General features: G+C 44.1%; 1 protein-coding gene across 1 annotated transcript; it reads right to left on the reverse strand.

Moving 5' to 3' along the window:
• Positions 1–17,358: 17,358 nt before the first annotated feature.
• On the reverse strand, positions 17,359–18,754 carry LOC116458804 (obg-like ATPase 1). Its single transcript, XM_032138813.3, is given in 3 exon segments — positions 17,359–17,966; positions 17,968–18,344; positions 18,347–18,754. Coding segments are annotated over 3 exon segments (1,188 nt in total). The 5' UTR covers positions 18,702–18,754; the 3' UTR covers positions 17,359–17,510.
• Positions 18,755–26,157: the final 7,403 nt, after the last annotated feature.

A 26,157-nucleotide genomic window follows, 5' to 3' on the forward strand; every position in this document is an offset into this window, starting at 1 on the left:
GGCGAATGTCTTTTCCCATTGGCTAAGGAGGAACGCCCCGCCTGTATGCTGGGTGGGCGGGAGGATGACTCTGAAGCTCTCGGATTGGCTGGGAAGCCTCTCTCTGGCTGAGCGAACGGTGGGGGCTGCGCATGCTCATCTACAGAAACGCCGGTTGGCCTTTGGACTACCCTATCTGTCGCTCTAACGAGCCGGCGTCGCCGCCAGGGGACGCTCGGGCCGCAGGAAGGTCGCCGGGTCGTGAGCTGGCGCCAGGGACGCCGAGCGACTGCGGGGCTTCCCTCAGCGTCCTGCTATCCGGCTGCTCGCCGCGCTCCCTGGTAGTGTCCGTGGGCGCAGGCCTTGAAGAACCTCCTCGCGGCGGGCCCCCGAGGTAACTGCTGAGGCAGATAATGGCGCCTGGGCTGCGGTGGGGCTTGCCCTGCCGCCTGGCGGCTTTCTGCAGGGCCAGGATATACTTACTTTTCTGTAAACCAACTCTTCCTTAGCGCAGGAGAGGTGTCAAAGCGCTGGTGCGTCTCCAGAGCCCCGGGAGGAAGGCTGTAACGGCAGCCCCATCGTAGACAGGGACATTCGCATCCCGAGCCCTGGATCTCTGAAAACCAGCCCAGAATTTGGAAGCTGGAAGGAACTGTAGATCCTCCGTTCTGGGTGTCTCTCTTCGCTGGCGTTTTCCCACCGAGGTTATGTAAACATGAAGAGGAGCCTACAAGTGTCAAGGAGAAAACGACAGCTAACCAAAGGGCAGGCCATGGGCAAGATATCTCAGTGTTCTCTGCTCTCATAGGTCAGGTAGGTACCATCAGTATCCCCATTTTACAGGTGAGGAAACTGAGGTGGCCCAGAGTCTAGGTCACCTGACAGATCGCCCCCCACCTGCCTGACTCCTGCCTAAGAGTCTCTGTCTTTTTCTGAAGGTGCAGTTGACAGGAGCCTGTGAGTATTGGGGAAGGGCCAGGGGCCAGGGCTGAGCATCTACTCCAAACTTTCCCATTTCGAAGGGTTAAAAAACCAGATATACTTTTTTCTTCGTTATTATCTTCTAAAATGTATGTGTATATTCAAGTGAGCTATACAAAAGAAAGCACGTAACATATATAAATTATAAAGCATAATAATAAAATGGAAGCTTTTGAACCTCAGTACTGACTTAAGAAGTTGTAACACAGTTAAGGTTTGTATAAAGTGTCCTTAGATGTCCTTAGTAGCCACTGTTCTCTAGGTACATTAACTTGGCTAGGCCTCACAACACACCAGTGAGATAGTGTTGATATACCCTTTTTTTTTTTTTTTTTGAGACAGAGTGAGACTCACCTAGGCTGGACTGCAATGGTGCAATCTCGGCTCACTGCAACCTCCGCCTCTCGGGTTCAAGCCATTCTCCTGCCTCAGCCTTCCGAATCGCTGGGATTACCGGTGCGCACCACCATGCATGGCTAATGCTTGTATTTTAGTAGAGACGGGGTTTTGCCACGTTGGCCAGGCTGGTCTCGAACTCCTGACTTCAGGTGATCCACCCAGCTCGGCCTCCCAAAGTGCTGGGATTACAGGTTTGAGCCACCGCCCCTGGCCAATATACTCATTTTATAGATGAGAAAACTGAGGCACAAAGAGACTAAGTTACTTTACAGCATTGGGGTTGAAGCCCAGGCAGCTGGTGCCAGAGTAAGTTTTCTGACTCTAGCAGCACCTACACCATGATATCTACCTGTATGATTCTAACCTTGTTTATACCCCTGCCTCCTTCAGAGGTACCCACTATCATGATAAATTCATTGTGTTCAACATTCCTTTTCATTGTGTTCAACATTCAAAAAAAAAAAAAAATGGGGCGTGGTGGCTCACTCCTGTAATCCCAACACTTTGAGAGGCCAAGGCAGGTGTATCACCTGATGTCAGGAGTTCGAGACCAGCCTGGCCAACATGGTGAAACCCCCGTCTCTACTAAAAATACAAAAATTAGCCAGTGTGGTGGTGGGCACCTGTAATCTCAGCTACTCAGGAGGCTGAGGCAGGAGTATCGCTTGAGCCTGGGAGGCAGAGGTTGCAGTGAGCCAAGATTGCGCCACTGGACTTCAGTCTGGGCGACAGAGTGAGACCCTGTCTCAAAAGAAAAAAAAAACACCTCTAAACAACCCACAAACTGGGAGAAAATTTTTGCAAATCACATGTTCCATAAGGGACTTGTATCTAGGATACATAAAATTCTTACAACTCATTAATGAAAAGACAAATAGCTAAGTTTAGAAATGGGCAAGGGTGGCCGGGCGCGGTGGCTCACGCTTGTAATCCCAGCACTTTGGGAGGCCGAGGCGGGCGGATCACGAGGTCAGGAGATCGAGACCACAGTGAAACCCCGTCTCTACTAAAAATACAAAAAAATTAGCCGGGCGTGGTGGCGGGCGCCTGTAGTCCCAGCTACTCGGAGAGGCTGAGGCAGGAGAATGGCGTGAACCCGGGAGGCAGAGCTTGCAGTGAGCCGAGATTGCGCCACTGCACTCCAGCCTGGGTGACAGAGCGAGACTCCATCTCAAAAAAAAAAAAAAAGAAATGGGCAAGGGTGACAACACCAAATGCTGGTGAGGATGTGAAGCAACAGGAACTCTCCTTACTGGTGGGAATGCAAAATGGTACAGCAGCTTTGGAAGACAGTTTGGCTTTCTTACAAAACTAAACATACTCCTATCAGAAGATCCAGCCATTGCACTCCTTATTGTTTACCCAAATGAGCTGAAAACTTATGTCCACACAGAAACCTGCACATGGATGTTTACAGCAGCTTTTTGTTTCTGTTTTTGAGATGGAGTCTCACTCTGTCACCCAGGCTGGAGTGCAGTGGTGCGATCTTGGCTCACTGCAAGCTCCGCCTCCTGGGTTCATGCCATTCTCCTGCCTCAGCCTCCAAGTATTTTGTATTTTAAGTAGAGATGGGGTTTCACCATGTTAGCCAGGATGGTCTCGATCTCCTGACCTCGTGATCTGCCCGCCTTGGCCTCCCAAAGTTCTGGGATTACAAGTGTGAGCCACCGCTCCCGGCCAGCAGCAGCTTTATTTGTAATTGCCAAAACTTGGAAGCAACCAAGATGTCCTTTGGCAGGTGAATGGATAAATAAACCTTGGTATATCCAGACAATGGACTGTATTCAGCACTAGAAAGAAATGAGCTAATGAAAAGGCATGGAGAAACCTTAAATGCATATTAGTAAGTGAAAGAAGACAATCTGAAAGAGCTACATACTGTATGATTCCAACTATATTACATCCTGGAAAAGGCAAAACTATGGAGACAATAAAAAAGATGACAGGGGCTGGGAGTGGGGAGAAATGCACAGAGGTGCTGCACAGAGAATATTAAGGGTAGTGAAATTACTCTGGATGTTATGATGGTGGATACATGTTATTACACATTTGTCAAACCCTACAGGATGTACAACACCAAGAGTGAAACCTAATGTAAACTATGGGATATGGGTGATACTGGTGTGTCAGTGTAGCTTCATTGCTTATAACAAATATATCCTCTGGTGCCTGATGTTGATGGTGGGGGGAGGCTATGAGTGTGTGTGGGGTGGGGGAACCGTGTATTTTCTGTTCAGTTTTGCTGTGAACTCGAAACTGCTCTTAAAGATGAAATTTTTATTTTAATGGGCAAAGTATTTGAATAACCATTTCTCCAAAGAGGATATACAGATGACCAATAAGTACATGAAAAGACATTCAACATCATGAGTCATTAGGGAAATACAAATCAAAGCCCTCGTGAGATACCATTTCTCACCCAGTAGAATGGCTAGAATGAAAAAGACAGACACAGCCAGGCACGGTGGCTCACGCCTGTAATCCCAGCATTTTGAGAGGCCAAGGCCAGTAGATCACTTGAGTTCAGGAGTTTGAGACTGGCCTGGCCAACATGGTGAAACCTCCGCTCTACTAAAAATAGGAAAATTAGCTGGGCATGGTAGTGCATGCCTGTAATCCCAGCTACTAGGGAGGCTGAGGCAGGAGAATTGCTTGACCCGGGAGGTGGAGGTTGTAGTGAGCTGAGATCACGCCATTGCACTCCAGCCTGAGTGACAGAGCAAGACTCCATCTCAAAAAAAAAAAAAAAAAAAAAGACAAAAGATAGTGTTGGCAAGGATATAGAGAAATTAGAACTTTCATACTTTGCTGGTGGGAATATAAAATGATGTAGCCATTTGGGAAAACAGTATGGCAGTTTCTTAAACAGTTAAATATGGCCAGGAGTGGTGGTACTCACTTGTAAGAGGCTGAGGCAGAAGCATTGCTTGAGCTTAGGAGTTTGAGACCAGACTAGGCAAAATAATGGGACTCTATTTAAAAAAAAAAAAAGTTAAACGTAGACTTACTGTATGATCCGGCAATTCCAATCCTAGGTATTTACCCCGAAGAAATTTTTATCCGCACAAAGACTTGTATGCAAATGTTCATAGCAGCAGTATTCACCATAGCCAAAAACTAAAAACACCCAAATGGCTATCAGTTGACAAGTGGATAAACAGAAGGTGGTCTGTCACCCAGGCATGGTGGTTCATTCCCATAATCTCAGGATTGCTTGAGGCCAGGAGTTTGAGAACAGCTTGGCAACATAGTAAGACTGCATCTGTTGCGGGAAGTCAGGAACCCGGAATGGAGGGACTGGCTGAAGCCATGGCAGAAGAACATAAACTGTGAAGATTTCATGGACATTTATTAGTTCCCCAAGTTAATACTTTTATAATTTCTTACACCTGTCTTTACTGCAGTCTCTGAACATGAATTGTGATGATTTCATGGACACTTATCACTTCCCCAATTAATAGCCTTGTGATTTCCTATTCCTGTCTTTAATCTCTTAATCCCGTCATCTTCATAAGCTGAGGAGGATGTATGTCACCTCAGGACCCTGTGATGATTGCATTAACTGCACAAATTGTTTGTAGAGCATGTGTGTTTGAACAATATGAAATCTGGGCACCTTGAAAGAAGAACAGGATAACAGCAATGTTCAAGGAACAAGAGAGATAACCTTAAACTCTTGACTGCTGGTGAGCCGGGCGGGACAGAGCCATATTTCTCTTCTTTCAAAAGCAAATGGGAGAAATATCGCTGAATTCTTTTTCTCAGCAAGGAACGCCCCTGAGAAAGAGAATGCATCCCTGAGGGTAGGCCTCTGAAATGGCCGCTTTGGGGGTGGCCGTATTTTACAGTCGCAACTGTAGGGATGAAATAAGCCCCAGTCTCCCGTAGCACTCCCAGGCTTATTAGGACAAGGAAATTCCCATCTAGTAAATTTTGGTCAGACCGGTTGTCTGCTCTCAAACCCTGTCTCCTGATAAGATGTTATCAGTGACAATGCATGCCCGAAACTTCATTAGCAATTTTAATTTCGCCGTGGTCCTGTGGTCCTGTGAACTCACACTGCCTTCATTTACCTTGTGATATCTTATTACCTTGTGAAGCATGTGATCTCTGTGACCCACACCCTATTCGTACACTCTCTCCCCTTTTGAAGGTTGCTAATAAAAACTTGCTGGTTTTATGGCTCAGGGGGCATCACGGGACCTGCTGACATGTGATGTCTCCCCCGGACACCCAGCTTTAAAATTTATCTCTTGTACTCTGTGCCTTTATTTCTCAGACTGGCCGACACTTAGGGAAAATAGAAAAGAACCTACGTGAAATATCAGGGGTGAATTTTGCCTGATAGCATCTCTACAAAAATTTGTTTAAAATAGCCAAGCATGGTGGTACGTGTCTATAGTCTCAGCTACTCGGGAGGCTGAGGTAGGAGGATTGCTTGAACCCAGGAGTTCGAGGCTACCATAAGCTATGATCCTACCACTGTACTCCAGCCTGGGTGACAAAAAAACAAACCTAAACAAAACACAAAATATGGTGATATGGTTTGGATATTGCTCCCTTCCAAATCTCATGTCAAAATGTCATCCCCAGTGTTGGAGTTGAAGCCTGGTGGAAGGTGAATGGATCATGGAGGCAGATCCCTCATGAACGGCTTAGCACCATCCCCTTGGTGGTGAGTGAGTTCATCTGTAATCTGGTTGTTAAAGGTGTGTGGCATCTCCTGCTTTGCTCTCTTGCTCCTGCTGTCACCATGTGACATGCCTGCTCTCCGTTTTCCTTCTGCTGGGATTGGAAGCTTCCTGAGGCCCTCACTAGGAGCAGTTGCTGGAGCCATGCTTGCACAGCCTGCAGAACTGAGTCAGTTAAACCTCTTTTCTCTCTCTCTCTCTTTTTTTTTTTTTTTTTTTTTGAGGTGGAGTCTCACTCTGTCGCCCAGGCTGGAGTGCGATGGCACGATCTCAGCTCACTGTAACCTCTGCCTCCCGGGTTCAAGCGATTCTCCTGCCTCAGCCTTCTGAGTAGCTGGGATTATAGGCGTGTGCCACCATGCCCAGGAGGCAGAGGTTGCAGTGAGCCGAGATCGCACCTCTGCACTCCAGCCTGGGTGACAGAGCAAGATTCCATCTCAGGAAAAAAAAAGAAAGAAACTGCCAAATTGTTTTCCAGAATAACTGTATCATTTTATATTCTTATTGGCAATTCATGAGTGATCTAGTTTCTCCACATCCTCTTCTACATTTGGTGTAGCAACTTTTTACATTTAGCCATTTGGATAAGTGTACAGGGATAGCCCATTGTAGTTTTAGTTTGCATTTCCTTAATGGCTACTGATATTGAATATCCTTTCCCAAGTTTATTTCCAATCTCTATATTCTCTTCACTGAAGTGCGTTTTCATCTCTTTTGCACATTTTTTATTTAGATTATTTATTTTTGAGTTTTGGGGGTTCTTTATATATTCTAGATACTAGTCCTTTATCAGATACATAGTTTGCAAATATTTTCTCCCACTCAATGCCTTTTCATCCTCTGAACAGGGTCTTTCACAGAGTAAAAAGTGCTTAATTTTGATGAAATCTATTTTATTATTTTTCCTGTTATGGATTGTGCTTTTGGTGTCAAGACTAAAAATGCTTTGTGTAGCTCTAGGTCCAGAAGATTTTCTCCTAAATGTTTGATGATTTACATTTAAGTCCATGGTTTGGTTTGTTTTTTGTTTTTTGTTTTTTTTGAGACAGAGTCTTACTCCCTCACCCAGGCTGGAGTGCAGTGGCATGATCTTGGCTTACTGCAACCTCTGCCTCCCAGGTTCAAGCGATTCTAGTGCCTCATCCTCCAAAGTAGCTGGAATTATAGTTGCGCACCATCATGCCCAGCTGATTTTTGTATTTTTAGTAGAGACAGGGTTTCACCGTGTTGGCCAGGCTGGTCTCGAACTCCTGACTTCAAGTGATCTATCTGCCATGCTGGAATTATAGGCATGAGCCACTGCACCTTGTAATTTTTGTATATAATGTAAGACTTAGTTCAAGGTTCATTTTCTTGCCTATGAATATCTGATTACTCCAGAACCATTTGTGGAAAAGCCATTTTTCCTCCATTGAATTGCATCAGCACCTTTATAAAAAACCAATTGGGCATATTAGTTGGTGACAAATTCTCTTAGTTTTCCTTCCTTTGAGAATTTTCCAATTTCCCCCACCATTCTTGAAGGATATTTTCACTGGATATGGGATTCTGAGTTGATAGTTTTTTTTAACAATGGAAAAGTGTTGTGTCACTTCTTTCTGGTTTCTATTGTCTCTGATGAGAAATAAGCTGTCATTCAAATTATTTTTCCTATATAAGTAACATATTGTTTTCCTCTGGCTGCTTTCAAAAAATTTTTGTTTTGTTTTCAGAAGTTTGACTGTAATGTGTCTTGGTGTGAACTTCTTTGGGTATATCCCAGTTGGAAGTCTCTCAGCTTCTTGAATCTATTGTTTTATGCATTTTGCTAAGTAGGAAAGTTTTCTTTGAATATTTTTTCATTTGATTATTTATTTATTAATGTATTTTTTTGAGACAGGGTCTTGCTCTGTTACCCAGGCTGGAGTACAGTGGCAGAATCATGGCTCACTGCAACCTAGACCTTCCAGGCTCAAGCGTTCCTCCCACTTCAGCCCCCAGAGTAGCTGGGACCACAGGTGTGCACCACCACACTCAATTTTTTTTTTTTTTGAGGCGGAGTCTCACTCTTTCACCAGGCTGGAGTGCAGTGGCATGATCTCGGCTCACTGCAATGTCTGCCTCCCAGATTCCAGTGATTCTCCTGCCTCAGCCTCCTGAGCAGCTGGGATTACAGGTGCCCACCACCATGCCTGGCTAATTTTTGAATTTTTGTTAGAGACGGGGTTTCACCAAGTTGGCCAGGACGGTCTCATCTCTTGACCTCGTGATCTGCCTGCCTCGGCCTCCCAAAGTGCTGGGATTACAGGTGTGAGCCACCATGCCCGGCCCCCTCCCATGTTGTCCAGGCTGGCCTCAAACTCCTTGGGCTCACTCAAACAATCCTTCTGCCTCTGTCTACCAAAATGCTGGGATTACAGGGATGAGCTATCACGCCCCACTCTGATTTTTTATTAGTCTCACAGGCCCTGAGGTTGTGTTTATTATTTGTTTCTTTTCTTTTCTTCTTTTTTTTTTTTTTTTTTGTTGAGATGGAGTCTCGCTCTGTTGCCCAGACTGGAGTACAGTGGCGCGATCTTGGCTCACTGCAAGCTCTGCCTCCCGGGTTCACACCATTCTCCTGCCTCAGCCTCCTGAGTAGCTGGGACTACAGGTGCCCAGCACCATGCTCAGCTAATTTCGTTTTTGTATTTTTAGTAGAGATGGGGTTTCACCGTGTTAGCCAGGGATGGTCTCGATCTCCTGACCTCATGATCCGCCTGCCTCAGCCTCCCAAAGTGCTGGGGTTACAGGCGTGAGCCACTGTACCCGGCCTCTTTTCTTTTCTCTTTTCTTTCTTTTTTACTTTTTCCAGTCCATTTTCTCTCTGTTGTTCAGATTGGGTAATTTCTGTTGTCCTGTCTTCCAGTTAACTGCTTGTGTTGTCCTCTTTTACACTTTTGAGCCCATTCACTGAGCTTTTTATTTCAGTTGTATTTTCTATTTCTAAAATTTCTATCTGATTCTTCCTTATATCTCCTATTTCTATGCTGAGACTCTATTTTTTATTTTTTCAACATGTTCGTAACTGTATTTTTTTTTTTTTTTTGAGATGGAGTCTCACTCTGTCGCCCAGGCTGAAGTGCAGTGGCAAGATCTCAGTGCACTGCAACTTCTGCCTCCCAGGTTCAAAAGATTCTCCTGCATCAGGCTCCCGGGTAGCTGGAATTACAGGCATGCACCACCACACCCAGCTAATTTTTGTACTTTTTGTAGAGACAGGGTTTCACCACGTTGCCCAGGCTTGTCTCGAACTCCTGGACTCAAACAACCAACCTGACTTGGCCTCTCAAAGTGCTGGTATTACAGGCATGAGCCACTGTGTCCGGCCTGAGTTGCATTCCTCTATGAATTTTAGAAAAAGCAATCAATTTCAACAAGAAAATTGCTGGAATTTTTATTGATTACACTGCATCTATAGATTAATTTGGGAGGAACTGACATCTTTAAAATGTTGAGTCTTCTGATTCATGACCATGGTATGGCTCTTCATTCATTTAGATCGTCTTTAATTTCTCTCAGCAATGTTTTGTAGTTATTAGTGTATGATTTTGCATGTAGCTTTTATTATATTTTTTGCCTATGTATTTTATATTTTGGATGCTGTTATAACTGGTTTTTAAGAAGTTTTAATTCCCAATTGTTTATTCCTATTATATAGCAATGTAATTGATTTTAATACAGTGATCTTGCATCCTTCAGCCTTGTTAAGCTGTAGTTGCTTTTTGGATGATCCCACAGGATTTTACACACAATCATGTTATTTGAAAATACAGTTTTATTTCTTTCTTTTCAATCTGATTGCCCTTACTTCTCTTTTTTGACTTAGTTCACTGGCTAGAGCTTCTAGCACAATATCATACAGAAGTGATGAGGGTAGACCGGGTGTGGTGGCTCATGCCTGTAATCCCAGCACTTTGGGAGGCCAAGGCAGGCGGATCACCTGAGGTCAGAAGTTCGAGACCAGCCTGGCCAACATGGTGAAACCCCATCTCTACTAAAAATACAAAAATTAGCTTGGCGTGATGGTACACATCTATAATTCCAGCTACTTGGGAGGCTGAGGCAGGAGAATTGCTTGAACCTGAGAGGCAGAGGTTTCAGTGAGCTGAGATCACGTTGTTGCACTCCAGCCTGGGTGACAGAATGAGACTCCACCTCAAAAAAAAAGAAAGCGATGAGGGCAGACATTTTTTTTGCCTTAAATTAAGACATTCCTGGCCAGGTGTGGTGGCTCATGTCTGTAATGTCAGTACTTTAGGAGGCCAAGGTGGGCAGATCACCTGAGATCAGGAATTTGAGACCAGCCTGGCCAACATGGTGAAACCCCATCTCTACTAGAAATACAAAAATTAGCTGGGCGTGGTGGCGGGCGCCTGTAATCCTAGCTATTCAGGAGGCTGAGGTAGGAGAATCACTTAAACCTGGGAGGCGGAGGTTGCAGTGAGCCGAGATTGTGCCCTTGCACTACAGCCTGGGTGACAAGAGTGAAAGTCTGTCTCAAAAAAATAAATAAATAAATAAAAATAAATAAATAAATTAATTAAGACATTTCTGAACTTAGGAGCAAAGCATTTAGTATTTTACCATTGAGTATGTTGCTAGCTGTAGGTTTTTCGTAGATACCCCTCATCGGATTGAAAATGTTTCCATGAATTCCTCGTTTGCTGGGAATTTTCTTTTCTTTGGGGATCAGATGTTGATTTTGTGAAATATATTTTGTGCATCTATTGATATAATAATGTAATTTTTCTTTTTCTGTCTGTTAATATGGTTAATTTCATTTATTAGTTTTTGAATGTTGAACCCAACCTTGCATTCCTGGGAGTAAATGCTATAGATAATGTTGTATATATTTACATATTATTTTCAATGTGATAAGATTTTGTTAATATTTGCATCTGTGTTTATGAGGGTGTTAATCTGTATCATCTTTACCTGTTTGTTTGTTTGTTTTTGAGATGGAGTCTCGGTCTGTTGCCCAGGCTAGAGTGCAGTGGCGTGATCTTGGCTCACTGCAACCTCTGCCTCCTGGGTTTAAGTGATTTCCCTGCCTGAGCCTCCCGAGTAGCTGGCATTACTGGTGCTTGCCACTACGCCCAGCTAAGTTTTGTATTTTTAGTAGAGATGGGCTTTCACCATGCTGGTCAGGCTGGACTTGAACTCCCGACCTCAAGTGATCTGCCTGCCTCAGCCTCCCAAAGTGCTGGGATTACAGGTGTGAGCTACCGTACCTGGCCCATTAAGGTGCATATGTATTTAGGATTGCAATATTTTCCTGTTGGACTGATCTTTTTTTTTTTTTTTTGAGACGGAGTCTCACTCTGTCTACCCAGGCTGGAGTGCAGTGGCGTGATCTCAGCTCTCATCTCACTGCAAGCTCCGCCTCCTGGGTTGATGCCATTCTCCTGCCTCAGCCTCCTGAGTAGCTGGGGCTACAGATGCCCACCACCACACCTGGCTAATGTTTTTTGTATTTTTAGTAGAGACAGGGTTTCACCATGTTAGCCAGGATGGTCTCAATCTCCTGACCTTGTGATCTGCTTGTCTCGGCCTCCCAAAGTGCTGGGATTACAGGTGTGAGCCACCGCGCCCGGCTGGACTGATCTTTTATCGTTATGTAATGTCCCTTTTTGTCTTTTTTTTTTTTTTTTTTGAGACAGAGTCTTGCTCTGTTGCCCAGGCTGGAGTGCAGTGGCGCAATCTCGGTTCACTGCAAGCTCTGCCTCCTAGGTTCACACCATTCTCCTGCCTCAGCCTCCAGAGTAGCTGGGACTACAGGCACCCACCACCACGCCCAGCTAAATTTTTTGTATTTTTTTAGTAGAGACGGAGTTTCACTACATTAGCCAGGATGGTCTCGATCTCCTGACCTCATGATCCACCTGCCTTGGCCTCCCAAAGTGCTGGGATTACAGGTGTGAGCCACCACGCCTGGCCTCTTTTTGTCTTTTTTTAACTGTTGTTGCTTTAAAGTCTGTTTGTGTGATACAGGAATAGCTACTCGGCAAGGCATGGTGGCTCACGCCTGTAATCCCAGCACTTTGGGAGGCTGAGGCAGGCAGATCATGAGGTCAGGAGATTGAGACCATCCTTGCCAACATTGTGAAACCCCATCTCTATTAAAAATACAAAAATTAGCTGGGTGTGGTAGCATGCACCTGTAGTCCCAGCTACTCGGGAGGCTGAGGCAGGAGAATTGCTTGAACTCAGGAGGCAGAGGTTGCAGTGAGCCAAGATAGCACCACTGCATTCCAGCCTGGCGACAGAGCAAGACTTAGTCTCAGAAAAACAAAAAACAAAAAACAAAAAAAAAACATAGCTACTCTTGGCCGGCTCACGTCTATAATCCTAGCACTTTGGGAGGCCAAGGCAGGCAGATCATGCGGTCAGGAGATTGAGACCATCCTGGCTAACACAGTGAAACGCTGTCTCTACTAAAAATACAAAAATTTAGCTGGGCATGGTGGCACATGCCTGTAGTCCCAGCTACTTGGGAGGCTGAGGCAGGAGAATTGTTTGAACCCAGGAGGCAGAGGTTGCAGTGAGCCGAGATCGCGCCACTGCACTCCAGCCTGGGCAACAGAGCGAGACTCCATCTCAAAGAAAAAAAAAAAGAATAGCTACTCTTGCTTGCGTTTGCTTTCCATTTGCATGCAGTATCTTTTTCTACCCCTTTACCTTAAGTTTATGTGAGTCCCTATGCATTAGGTGAGTCTCTTGAAGACAGCAGATGGTTGGGTGGTGAATTTTATCCATTCTGTATCTTTTAAGTGGAGCATTCAGGCCATTTACATTCAATGTTAGTATTGAATTATGAGATAGTGTTTTATTCATAGTGCTAGTTGGTGCTTTTTTAAATTATGTTATTGTTTTATAAGCCTTTTAAAATATATACTTAAAGGAGGTTCTATTTTTATTTCAAGATTGAGAACTCCTTTTGACATTTCTTGTAGTGCTGGCTTGCTAGTGGCAAATTCTCTCAGCATTTGTTTGTCTGAAAAAGACTTTATCTCTCCTCATTTATGAAGCATAGTTTTGCTGAATACAAAATTCTTGTCTGGCAATTATTTTGTTTGAGGAGGCTAAAGATAGGACCTCAATCTCTTCTGGCTTGTAGAGTTTCTGCTGAGAAATCTGCTGTTAATCTGATAGGTTTTCCATTGTAGGTTCCCTGATGCTTTTGCCTCATGGCTCTTAAGATCTTTCCCTTCATCTTGACTTTAGATAACCTGATGACTGTGTGCCTAGGTAATTATCTTTTTGCAATGAATTTTTCAGGTGTTCTTTGAGCTTCTTGTATTTAGATGTATAGATGTCTGGTGAGGGCAAGGAACTTTTCCTTGATTATTCCCTCAGATAAGCTTTCTAAATGTTTAGATTTCTCTTCTTCCTGAGTAACACCAATTATTCTTAGGTCTGGCTGTTTAACATAATCCCAAATTTCTTGGAAGCTTTGTTCATTTTTAAAAATTCTTTTTGGTTGGGTGCAGTGGCTCACGCCTGTAATCCCAGCACTTTGGGAGACCGAGGCAGGCGGATCACAAGGTCAGGGGATCGAGACCGTCCTGGCTAACATGATGAAACCCTGTCTCTACTAAAAATACAAAAAATTAGCCAGGTGTGGTGGCGGGCGCCTGTAGTCCCAGCTACTTGGGAGGCTGAGGTAGGAGAATGGTATGAACCCAGGAGGCAGAGCTTGCAGTGAGCCGAGATCACGCCACTGCACTCCATCCAGCCTGGGCGACAGAGCGAGACTGTCTCAAAAAAAAAAAAAATTCTTTTTTATTTGTCTTTGTCTGGTTGAGTTACTTCAAATGCTTTGTCTTCAAGCTCTGAAGTTCTTTCTTCTACTTGTTGGAGATAAATGCTCAGTGTCACAAAGTGAAACCAGCACTCAGGCAAAAGTTATCTCAGCAAGGCAATTTACTTCTGCAGAAGGGTGCTGCTTGTGTCAATCACGATTGCAAGAGCACACTGAACACAGGAAAGCAGGGGTTTTTATTCCTAATGCAGTCCCTGCCTCTTTGTCATTCCTCCATGGGCTGTGGTTGGACCGCACAACCTAAACTGACCCAATTGGCTATTTGTGAATACTTTACCAAATAAGGAAGGAAAGGGAAATGTGAGTTACAGTGGTGGGACGTGCAGTTTCAAAGGGAGGAAAGGGTGAAGAGCGGGTAACCAAGGGAACAGATGTGAGTTATTGATTAGGACTGACAGGAAAGTTGTTTACAGTTACAGTAACTAGGGGCAAGGAGGCATAGAGAACAAGAAAGTGGAGTTTGTGAACAAAGAACAAGGAAGTTAACAGGCTAAACCTTTGAAGAAGAATTTTATTGTATCCTACAGTTTCCCCCTTTTAATTTTTATAGTTCTTCCTCTTCAAACCTTTTTAAGATGTCTTGGCTTTGCTGTTTGACTTGATCGTCTGAAAGGAAAAGCTTATCTGAATAAGGTGGAGGAGAGCTAAGGGAGGTTTTAGTAAGTGCTATTTCTATAAGCCTTTGTACTAGCCCATGGATGCATGGTATGACACAACACCCAACAAGAATGAGTACACCTATTACAACTGCAAGAGAAGTAAGAATTGAGGCTATGATTCCTTTCCATTTACCAAACCACCTGTCTAGCCATCCTGAAGAAGGGTTATTGACTCCAGAATTTTTAGCCAATTCATTAGATAAAATGGTAAGTCCTTGTAAGGCTTTTGATAACTCCCATCTGGGGCAGTATGGTTCAGGATGAAGGTACGACATTGAGTTTTTTGTTTTTTTTTTTTTTTGAGACAGAGTTTCGCTGTCACCCAGGCTGGAGTGCAGTGGCGCGATCTCAGCTCACTGCAGGCTCCGCCCCCTGGGGTTCACGCCATTCTCCTGCCTCAGCCTCCCGAGTAGCTGGGACTACAGGTGCCCGCCACCTCGCCCGGCTAATTTTTTGTATTTTTAGTAGAGACGGGGTTTCACCGTGTTAACCAGGATGGTCTTGATCTCCTGACCTCATGATCCACCCACCTCGGCCTCCCAAAGTGCTGGGATTACAGGCGTGAGCCACTGCGCCCGGCTGACACTGAGTTTTAATCATAACACAAACTCTACCTTTTTCAGCTAATATCATGCCTAGGGCCATTCTGTTTTCCTAAGCCATCTGGCTAGTCGGCCCTAACTGCTCAGCTATTCCTTTGATAGCATCCCTGGTATAATTAATAAACTGCTGTTGGTTATAACTATTTTTATTAATAGTTACCCATGGAAATATTGATTCAAATCCTGCAGACTATTTGGTCCCGGGCTTTTAATTTATCAGGTACTCCCCATGGGACTCCAATTGCATCTAAATAAACTTGAGAGTCAAAAAACCTGTAAGGGGCTTCTCTTATTTTATGGTGTCGTGGCTTTTCTTTTTCTGGTTGATGAAATGCCAGGGTGAAAGGGATAGCCAATTGGACAAGAGTGCAAGTACCACTCCAGTTACTTGGCAGAGTGTCCAGTAAGGGTCTGCCACAATACCACCATACATCTGCTTGAGGATGACTAAGGGCAGACTGATGGGTAAGCTCTTGGAAAGGCTTAAGCTCACTGCATCCTGTTAAGCTTCCAAGGAACACCAAGTTTTCCCCTTGTTGTGAGAAACAGGAGGTGAAATTGATGTTGGGAGACGGAAGCTGGATGGCCCTCTGGGGCTGACCTGCAGGATGTTGAACTTTGGGATAGAGCAGAGAGAGAGCTTGGCATGATTGCTTGCCCCAAGCTATAGAATCCTGGAAGAGAGCTACCATGCTGCCCTTGCCTGGTTGACTGGGGGACTGTCCAAGTGGAAAGGGGTCAATCTGGGTCTCTGGCTGGCCGTGAGCACAAGCATAACATTTGCTTTTGTTTCATGTGCGGACAGAATATTTGATCCATTCCAACCAGGCATTTGCATCTTGATATTTTGTTTCAGTTGCTAAAGTTTGCCTTAGATCATTTACTTCTACAATATCTACTTTAGTCTTATCATTGGGTGTGGAAGGTATGGCAGTCTGATTAGAAGAAGGCTTAGAAGGAGAAGAGAGGGAAGGAGGTGAAGAGGATGAGAGATTAATAAAACGCATTTCAAAAGACCCTATGAGGTCTGTGCCGCCTTGGTCCCTATGCCATAGAAGCGACTCAAAGTAGGTCTAGAGGGTTGGTAGAGGCCGGAGTGAGAGTAGAAATCTTCACTGGATTACATTGGTTGTAATGAAAATCGAGGGGAGGGGTGCTTCCTTTAGTAAAGTGAATGTATGGTTTTAAGTATATACAGCCACATGTTGATGAGGTCCAGCCTTGATACTCAGTTGTCCACAGAACATCATTCCAGCTATGGCAGACCTGTTTCCCTATATTTTCTGAGAAGAGTCTTGGTAGGAGGAGCCTCTTATTTTAAAGCGGCAGAGATATTTTTCTGAGGCTGAGAGTTGCCTTTGACTTTGGAGATCTCTACAGGGTATGACTAAACAGGCATCAAACATAATAACTTGGGGTGAGTTTGATTTAGTTACATTGATAACAAGGCGGTCAGCAACAGAATGAGGAAAGAAGAAAGAGTAGTAGAATAGATGAAAGAGAGTTAAACTTTTCTTAGCTTTAGTTTGAGAGGGTTTTCCCCTGGGATAATGGCCCATGACTCTGGAGGTGGCAGTGCTTTCTTGACTCGGGTGTGATGGGTCTATCCTTTTTCTGCTGTCCGGACTACAGTTTCAGTGGTTAGAAGCACCAGGTAAGGTCCTTCCCAGGCTGGCTCAAGTTTCTCCTCTTTTCAGCTCTTGATAAGGACGTGATCCCCAGGCTGATGTTGATGTACTGGGAACTCCAGAGGCAGAGCCTGTGCTAGGAGACCTTTGGTTTTAAGAAAAGAGAAAGTAGGGGAGAGACCAAGAATATAATTCCTGAGGAACTGGTCTTTTCGGAACATCAGCAGTGGAGTGTAAATAAGGCAATCCATAGAGCATCTCGTAAGGGGAAAGGCCAGTATCTTTTCGAGGAGCAGTTTGGATTCTTTTTTTTTTTTTTTTTTTGGTTTTGTCAAATGTTTTATTGAGTGTAGATATCTGGAGTGCATTATCTGTAGATTCAAAAAGGAGCAAGCCACATTGTCCTCACTGTCAAATGTGTTAGGCTTGGCATACATGATGGAGATTAATGAAGTATCATGAGAGTAATATGGTTCCCGAAAAGCTTCTACAATTTGGAGTAGGGTCTTAATCACGTGAGAAGCAAAGATGTTCACATTTAGTGAACTTGCATTTCATTGAGGGGGGAGAGGGTACACAGTATTTTAATTTTAAAACAAATAAAAATAATTTGTCAAAGATTTCCATCTCCCCAACTTTATTTGTCCCATTGGTTTTCAGAAATTTTAATTTTTAAAAAATCAGATGCCTTTTGGAAGTTGTATGTTTATCTGAGCAATAACTAAATTTTATTTCTTCTTCGGTTGTTGAGGTGTGTTAAATTTGAAGAAGATAATATCTCCATCTTCAACAATATAATTTCTGCCTTGTTGTCTGTACCTTCCAGCAGCCTTGACTGCATTTTCAGTACCTTCCTCTTTAAAATCGTCATATTTCACTACTTCAGCCATAATGAATCCCTTTTCAAAATCTGTGTGAATCTTTCCTGCAGCCTGAGGAGCCTTTGTCCCTTTCCTGATGGTCCATGCACGCACTTCATCTGGGCCTGCAGTGAAAAAGTATTCTAGTTGGAGTGCTGCAAACCCAGCCTTAATGATCTTTGGCAAAGCACTTTGTGTCATGTTCACTTCCAGATACTGCTGTCTCTCCTCAGCACTCAATTCTTGCAACTTGAGTTCCAAGGCCCCACTAAAAGGAATGACCAAGGCACCTGGGTCATACTTGTCCACCCACTCTTTAATTTTTTATCAACCATTTGTTTTTCTTTCTAGTGTAGTCTTTTTCAGAAAGATTAACCAAGTAGACCATTGGTTTTGAAGTCAAAAATAAGTGTTTATTCAACACTTCAATCTCTTTGTCATTCCAGTCATGATAGAAGTGAACAGGTTTCTTTTGATCTATAACCCAGGATTTTACTTTGCACGTTATATCATATTCAGGTTTTAGTTTTTTATCTCCTCCTCTCACAGCCACCTTTTCTAGTTTATCTGTAATGGGCCCAATCATTTCCTCATCTTTAAGCTGAAGCTCTTCATGTATTATTTCTATATCTCGAATAGGATCTACACTTTCTTCAACATGCGTGATATCATCATCTTCAAAAGCACGTGTTAGATGAAAATGCCATCACAAGCACTAAAATGAGATAAAAAAGCATTCCCCAGGCCCTGCCCGTTGTGAGCTCCTTTCACAAGGCCAGCAATATCCACTACATTTGGAAAGGCAGGAATTTTGCTTGCTGGTTTGTGATATTGGCAAAGAAAGTCAAACCTTTCATCTGGCACAGGTACTCTGCTCTCATTAGGATCAATAGTGCAGAATGGGAAGTTTTCTGCTGAAGCCTGACTATTGGTTAATATATTGAAGAAAGTAAATTTCCCAGCATTTGGCAATCCAACAATACCAATTTTCAGTGAGGTTCCAAATCTTCCAATGATTGGGGGTGGTTTAATTCCATCACCTCCCTTTTTAGGGGGCATCGTGCTCAGCCTGGGCTATGACACAGGGTCCCGGTAGCAGCGAGAGAAAGGTCCTGCCGCCGGAGGCGGGGAGGAAGGAGGAGAGAACGCAGGCCTGGCCCTTCCACCGAGTGGCATGCTGCACGACGGCGGCAACAGCGGTGGAACTGCAGTTTGGGTTCTTAACAAGGCAATAGGAAGACATTTGGTCCATGGCAACCGAATCTATAGAACTAACTTGGTTAAATGGTTCTTTAAGGTCTGATTCATCCTTTCTACTCTCCCTGATGAAGGTGGGTGCCAAGGAGTATGATATTTCCATCTAATGTCTAGCGCTTAGGATAGCTTTTTAATGATATGTGCTATGAAATAGGTTTCACTGTCTGAGTCAATATTTTCTATTAGCCCAAACCTGGGCACTATATTTTTAATTAATGCTTTAACTACATGATTGGCCATTTCATTTGAAAAGGGAATAGCTTCGACCCAGTGAGTGAGGTGATCTGCCATTACTAAGTACTTTAGGCGACCGATTGGGGGCATTTCAGTGTAGTCAGTTTGAACACTTTGCAATGGTCTTAGCCCTGAATCCCTCCCCTCCCAGGGATGATTTCTTTATGACTTATTTGTTGGTTTCCTTACATATTAAGCAACTATCCGTAACCTGTTTGGCTAGGGTATACACCCATAAACCCTGAGAACTGTGTCACACATGGCTTGGGGTCCCCAGTGGGTCCCTTGATGCAGGTAGGTAGGATTTCTCTCATGAGGGGTTTGAATAGCATTTCTCTTTGATCTGGTAACACCCATTTTCCTTCTGAGTTTTCTTTGGCTCCATTTTTATTAATTTTTCCTTTTCTGCAGCAGACAAGGTAGGGGTTGTAGTAGGGGGAGGAAGACAAGGGGTTAAGTGAAAGATGGGTGTTTCAGATGAAATGGCAGCCTGTTTAGCCACTTGATCTGCAAGGTTATTTCCCTGACTTGTAAAGGAAAAGTCGTTTTGGTGTCCGGGGACATGTACAATGGCTATTTCTTCTGGCAACTGGAGATTGTTTAAAACATGGACGATTAGCTCTTCGTGGGTAAGATATTTTGGCCTTTAGTTTTTTGTTTGTTTGTTTTTTGGTGTTTTTTTTTGAGACGGAGTCTTGCTCTGTCACCCAGGCTAGAGTGCAGTGGCACGATCTCAGCTCACTGCAAGTTCCACCTCCCAGGTTCACGCCATTCTCCTGCCTCAGCCTCCTGAGTAGCTGGGACTACAGGCTCCCGCTACCACGCCCGACTAATTTTTTTGTATTTTTAGTAGAGACGGGGTTTCACCATGTTAGCCAGGATGGTCTTGATCTCCTGACCTCATGATCCACCTGCCTCAGCCTCCCAAAATGCTGGGATTACAGGCATGAGCCACCGTGCCTGGCCTGGCCTTTAGTATTAATAAGACCTTGCTCAGCCCAAATTTTTCCAAATATATGAGCTACTCCAAAAATGTACTTAGAATCAGTATGAATAGTTCCTTCCTTGCTCTGTAAGTGTTTTAAAACCTGGCTGAGTGCAAATAGTTCACACACTTTGGCAGACCAACTATTGGGCAACCTTCCTGACTCTATTTCTTCAAGAGTTTCTCCATCAATTACTGCATACCCATTGTGTTTTTCTCCTTTAATTGCTTGGGATCAACCATCTATAAATAAGTGTCACCCCATTTTGAAAGGGGTCTCTCTTAGATCCGGCCTGACCTTTGTTCGATAGTCAATTAGATCTAGACATAGGTGTTCTCTTTTTAGATTTGGGTCCCCTGTTAAGAAACCTCTTGGATTGAGTGAATTGTCAGTAGTCAAGGTTAAATCATCTTTTTAGTAAAATAGCCTCATATTTTAAGATTCTGGAGTCAGTGAGCCACCTTCCTGCTTTTTTATTTAAAATAGCTCTAACTTGGTGGGGTGTGCTTACAGTCAATTTCCCCCCAAAGGTTAATTTTCTACTTTCTTCAACTAATACTGCTGTAGCTGCAATGGATTGGATGCACTGAGGCTACCCACAAGTGACTGGGTCTAAAATTTTTGATAGGAAGGCTATGGGCTGCTGGTGACCACCATGTTCTTGAGTAAGCACCCCTAAAGCTACCCCGTTGTTTACATTAACAAAAAGATGAAATGGCTTTTCTAGGGAAGGTAAGGCTAAGACAGGGGCAGTTATGAGTTTGTATTTCAGCTCTTCAACCTGATAGACTTCCTCAGAAGTCCACAGGAGACGGTCCAGTTTCCACTGGGTAAGCTTTTCATATAAAAGTTTACTTTTTAGGGCATATGAGTCAATCCATAAGTGTCAATATCCAACTAATCCTAGAAATTTTCCGAGTTATTGCTTAGTTTGAGGCAAGGGTAAGGACACGATGCCTTCAACTCGTTCAGTTCCTATCCTTTGCTTACCTGCACTTATTAAGTGGCCTAAATATTTAACTTCAGGCTCCACATACTGAAGCTTTCCCTTTAAGAACCATAACCCCTCAAACTCCAGATGGTTAAGGATATGTGTAGAGAAGCCAGCTACCTTCTCTGCGTCTTCAACAGATATGAGAATATCATCCATGTACTGGAGCAGGTATATTTGCTTTGGGATGACAACTTTTTCTAAGACTTGTTCTAAAATTTGACCAAAAAGGTTTGGAGAGTCTGTAAACCCTTGAGGTAAAACTGTCCATCAATAGTGTTGTTTTCGCCCTGAATGGGGATCCTCCCACTCAAAAGCAAATATGTCTCGGCTATCTTCAGCCAAGGGGCATGCCCAGAAGGCATCTTTTAAATCTATTACTGTAAACCACTGATGGTTATATGGAATTTTGCTGAGAATGGCATATGGATTGGGGACAACAGGATGGTTAGTTTGGACTATTTGATGGCTCTAAGATCTTGTACCAAGTCGGTATGACCCATCTAATTTCTTGACTGGCAATATTAGAGTGTTATACAGGGACATACAGGGTTCAAGGAGCCCATCTTTAATAAGACTTTCAGTTATAGGCTTTAATCTTATCCTACCCTCTAGGGGTTTGGGGTATTGTTTCCTCCTTACTACTTCCCCGGGGGTTCTTAACTTGATGTGGATTGGAGGGATTCAGAGTTTCTCCCGGTTTCCTTCCCTTGACCAGACACTAGGATTAATGTATTTTTCATCTGTGGTGGTGAGTAGGTTTAATGAGGTAAAGAATCCTTTAGGACCAACTTGTAAGCCTATGCCTAATTCTAGCATTAAGTCTCTTCCTAGGCCGGGCGTGGTGGCTCACGCTTGTAATCCCAGCACTTTGGGAGGCCGAGGCGGGCGGATCACGAGGTCAGGAGATCGAGACCACGGTGAAACCCCGTCTCTACTAAAAATACAAAAAATTAGCTGGGCATGGTGGCGGGCGCCTGTAGTCCCAGCTACTCGGAGAGGCTGAGGCAGAAGAATGGCGTGAACCCGGGAGGCGGAGCTTGCAGTGAGCTGAGATTGCGCCACTGCACTCCAGCCTGGGTGACAAAGCAAGACAAAAAAAAAAAAAAAAAAAAAAGTCTCTTCCTAATAGATTAGTTTCTGCCTCAGGGATCAACAAAAATTGGATATGAGTCAACCAATCATGGTATTTAACTTCTGTACTTTCTAAGATTTTTGCTTTAAATCCTTCTCCTTTTACCCCAGAGACTAAAAGTTCTTCTGAAGAGCAGGCAGTGTTGGATGAGGGAAAGCAAACGGAGGAGCGAGCCACTCCTGAATTGACTAAAAGGTGATAAGCTCATGTTTGGTTCCCACCTGTAAATTTATCAAGGGCTCTTGGTGGGACTCGAGGTAAACAGAGCCCCTGACCCCCCTATTCTTCCTCAAAAGTCATGAATTAAAGGGCTTCTTTTCTCCTTTTCCAGTTTGGGACATTCTCTTTTGAAGTGGCCTGCCCTTCCGCATTTACAGCACCTATCCTGTCCCTCTTCTCTCTCAGTTCTGGGATTCTTCAACTTTGCCCCCCCCCAAATTCTTCAGAGGGTCTGGTAGACAAGTGCCTGGGTCCTCTAGAAGGAGGCTTGGGTCCTTTAAATGAGGGTCTGGACCTTTTATAGTTTCTGGCCCCCTGGAAGCTTTGTTTAGAAGCGTGTGGGTTTGGGGCCACCTGCTGGAAAGTGGATAACATGAGTTTTGCCTTTTGTTTTTGCTTCTCTCCTCACGTACATTTTTTTGAGCTTCTCTGAGAAGTTCACTTAGAGGTTGGTTTTCCCAGTCTTCTAATTTTTGTAACTTTTTTGAAATATCTGGCCAACTTTTAGTGACAAAATGGAGCTTTAACACTCCCTGTCCAAAGAGATCTTCCAAATTTAGGCCTGCATATTGTCTCATTTGGTCCTTTATTCTTGTCTAGAAATTTTATAGGCCCCTCATCTTTTTCCTATTGTATATCAAATGCTTTAGAGAGGTTTTGGGTTCAGGGTACTGATTCCCTAATTCCCTTTATTATCATTTCCCTTAGGTCTTGCATATTTTCCCGGTGAGCTGCATTAATATTGTCCCACCGGGGGTCTTGGATGGGAAACTTTTGATCTGTGGTGGGAATATTTTGACCAGGAGGGTGTTCATGTTCCCAAATTGCCATAGTAGCCCTACAGATCATGCTTCTTTCCTCCCCTGAAAAGAGGATGCCTAGGATGGACATTAACTCGACCCAAGTGTACAGCTGAGGTCCCAAGAATTGATCAACCTGATCTGTCACCCAATAAGGTCATCCAATAACGGCTTAAGTTCCTTCTTCAAACTTCAGACCTCTGAACTGGTTAAGGGAGCATTCACAAAACTAATAGCCCTCCTGTCCCTGTGGCACCTCTTTTAAGGGGAAGAGAGTTGGGGCTGACTCCTTAGATGTGGAGGGAAATGGGAAATTTTGGATATCTTTTTTACATTGTTCTGCCTCACGTTGGAGTCCTTTTAGGGAGGGGTACTCAGGCTGAGAAGGAACAGGCTAATGGGATGGTGATTCCCAAGAATCAGGATTGTAAGGAGGAGGAATAACATGAGCAGGAGAAGGATCTGGAGCAGGAACGGGGACAGCAGCTGCTACCTGAGGGGAAAGGTTAGGGGCACTGAGCATGGGGGAAGATGGTCTAGAGGATCCCATGTGCTGGAGTCTTTAGGCATGGGGACTGGCTTTTCTGACTCTTCATTTTGAGGTGCTAGATTGAGTTTTTCCCTAGTTGTCTTTAAGGGAAAGAGGAGGACAGGTCCCTGCCTCCAACAAAGAGCATAGGCCAGTTCTTGAGAAACTGGACTTTTATCATTTACACATTGAATTAGAAGTTGATACATCACATCCTTGTTCAACCCATACTTTGGCCAAAAGATTGAGGGTTTGAGGATGGGTCCCTGAGTCCAAATAAAACAGCAATATTTTGTCATTTGTTGCTTTTTCTTATGTTTAAGTCTCTCATTATCTTTCCAATATTTTAACATGAGACATAGGGGACTAACAGCGGGAATATCTTTATTGCTATCTTTATCCTTTTTACTCTGTGTCCTGCTTGGGGTATTTCCCATGTTGGGTCCTAGTTAGGCTCAATCCCTCATACTAGAGATTTATTGCCTATCCTTTTCTGGAGGCTTATTGAGGCTCAATCCCTCATACTAGAGATTTCTATCCTTTAGCCCCATCTGCTGGAGGTTCCTTGCACCCTTCTTTTGCTTTGTCCACTCTGGTCACTTCCCAGAAGGGAATTTAGGTCCCTCCTAGCATTGGCATGCCAGTATAAACCCCATGGCAGGATCTGTCCTAAGCCGTATGAGGTGACCGTGGAACCTCAGATAGGACACACTCACTCTGCACAGCAGTAGTGCTTAGTACCATTCACATAAGGAGCACCGCAAGCAGTAATGCTTGTCATCATTCACACACACTTTCAACCTCCAGAATATCGTGACCACCAAGGAAATGCTTTGTCGCCCCTGTGACGTTTCTTGCCTTGATCTGTGCAGAAAGTTACCTGGTCACCATGGTGTTGCAAGCCTTTTTTTCCCCACATTGCTGAGAGTCCAGGTTTATTCGTCATGCCGGGTGGGTTCCAATCCCTCACCCTGAGGCCACTGCAACGAGGCAGTGGGATGCGTCTCCTTATGAGAGGTGACCAGAGACCCCTTCCCCAGAGGAGAATGGGAATCCTGGATGAGCCCCAGATTTGTTGGAGATAAATGCTCAGTGCTGCAAAGTGAAACCAGCACTGAGGCGAAAGTTTTCTCAGCAAGGCAATTTACTTCTGCAGAAGGGTGCTGCTTGTGTCAATCACGATTGCAAGAGCACACCGAACAAAGGAAAGCAGGGGTTTTTATTCCTAACGCAATCCCTCCCTCTGTGTCACTCCTTCACGGGCTGTGGTTGGACTGCACAATCTAAACTGACCCGATTGGCTATTTGTGAATACTTTCCCAAATAAGGAACGGAAGGTAAATGTGAGTTACAGTGGTGGGACGTGCAGTTTCGAAGGGAGGAATGGGTGAAGAGTGGATAACCAAGGGAACAGATGTCAGTTATTGATTAGAACTGACAGGAAGGGCCGGGCGCAGTGGCTCACGCTTGTAATCCCAGCACTTTGGGAGGCCGAGGCGGGCGGATCACGAGGTCAGGAGATCGAGACCACAGTGAAACCCCGTCTCTACTAAAAATACAAAAAAATTAGCCGGGCGTGGTGGCAGGCGCCTGTAGTCCCAGCTACTCGAAGAGGCTGAGGCAGGAGAATGGCGTAAACCCGGGAGGCGGAGCTTGCAGTGAGCCGAGATCGCGCCACTGCACTCCAGCCTGGGTGACAGAGTGAGACTCCATCTCAAAAAAAAAAACAAAAACTGACAGGAAGGTTGTTTACAGTTACAGTAACTAGGGACAAGGAGGCATAGAGAACAAGAAAGTTGAGTTTGAGAACAAAGAACAAGGAAGTTAACAGGCTAAACCTTTGAAGAGGAATTTTATTGTATCCTACATACTTGTTCTAGTCTGTTGTTGACACTTTCCAGTGCATTTTGTATTTCTCTAAGTGTGTCTTCTGTTTGCAGAAATTGTGATTTTTTTTTCTTTATAATATCTATTTCTCTGGAGAATTTTTCATCCATAGCCTGTATTTTTTGTTGTTTTCTTTTTCTTTTTTTTTTTTTTTTTTTGAGACTCTGAGCACTCTGTTGCTCAGAGTGCAGTGGTGCAATCTCAGCTCACTGCAACCTCTGGCTCCTGGGTTCAAGCAATCCCCCTGCCTCAATCTCCCAAGTAGCTGGTATTACAGGCACGCACCACCATGCCTGGCTAATTTTTATATTTTTAGTAGAGATGGGGTTTCACTATGTTGGCCAGGCTGGTCTCAAACTCCTGACCTCAAGTGATCAGCCTGCCTCAGCCTTCCAAAGTGCTGGCTTTACAGGTGTGAGCCACTGCACCCGGCCAATCCATAGCCAATATTGTTTTTTAAATTTCTTTGTTTTCACT

This window comes from Hylobates moloch, unplaced genomic scaffold, assembly GCF_009828535.3.
Source record: "Hylobates moloch isolate HMO894 unplaced genomic scaffold, HMol_V3 SCAFFOLD_19, whole genome shotgun sequence".
Taxonomy (NCBI): Eukaryota; Metazoa; Chordata; class Mammalia; order Primates; family Hylobatidae; genus Hylobates; species Hylobates moloch.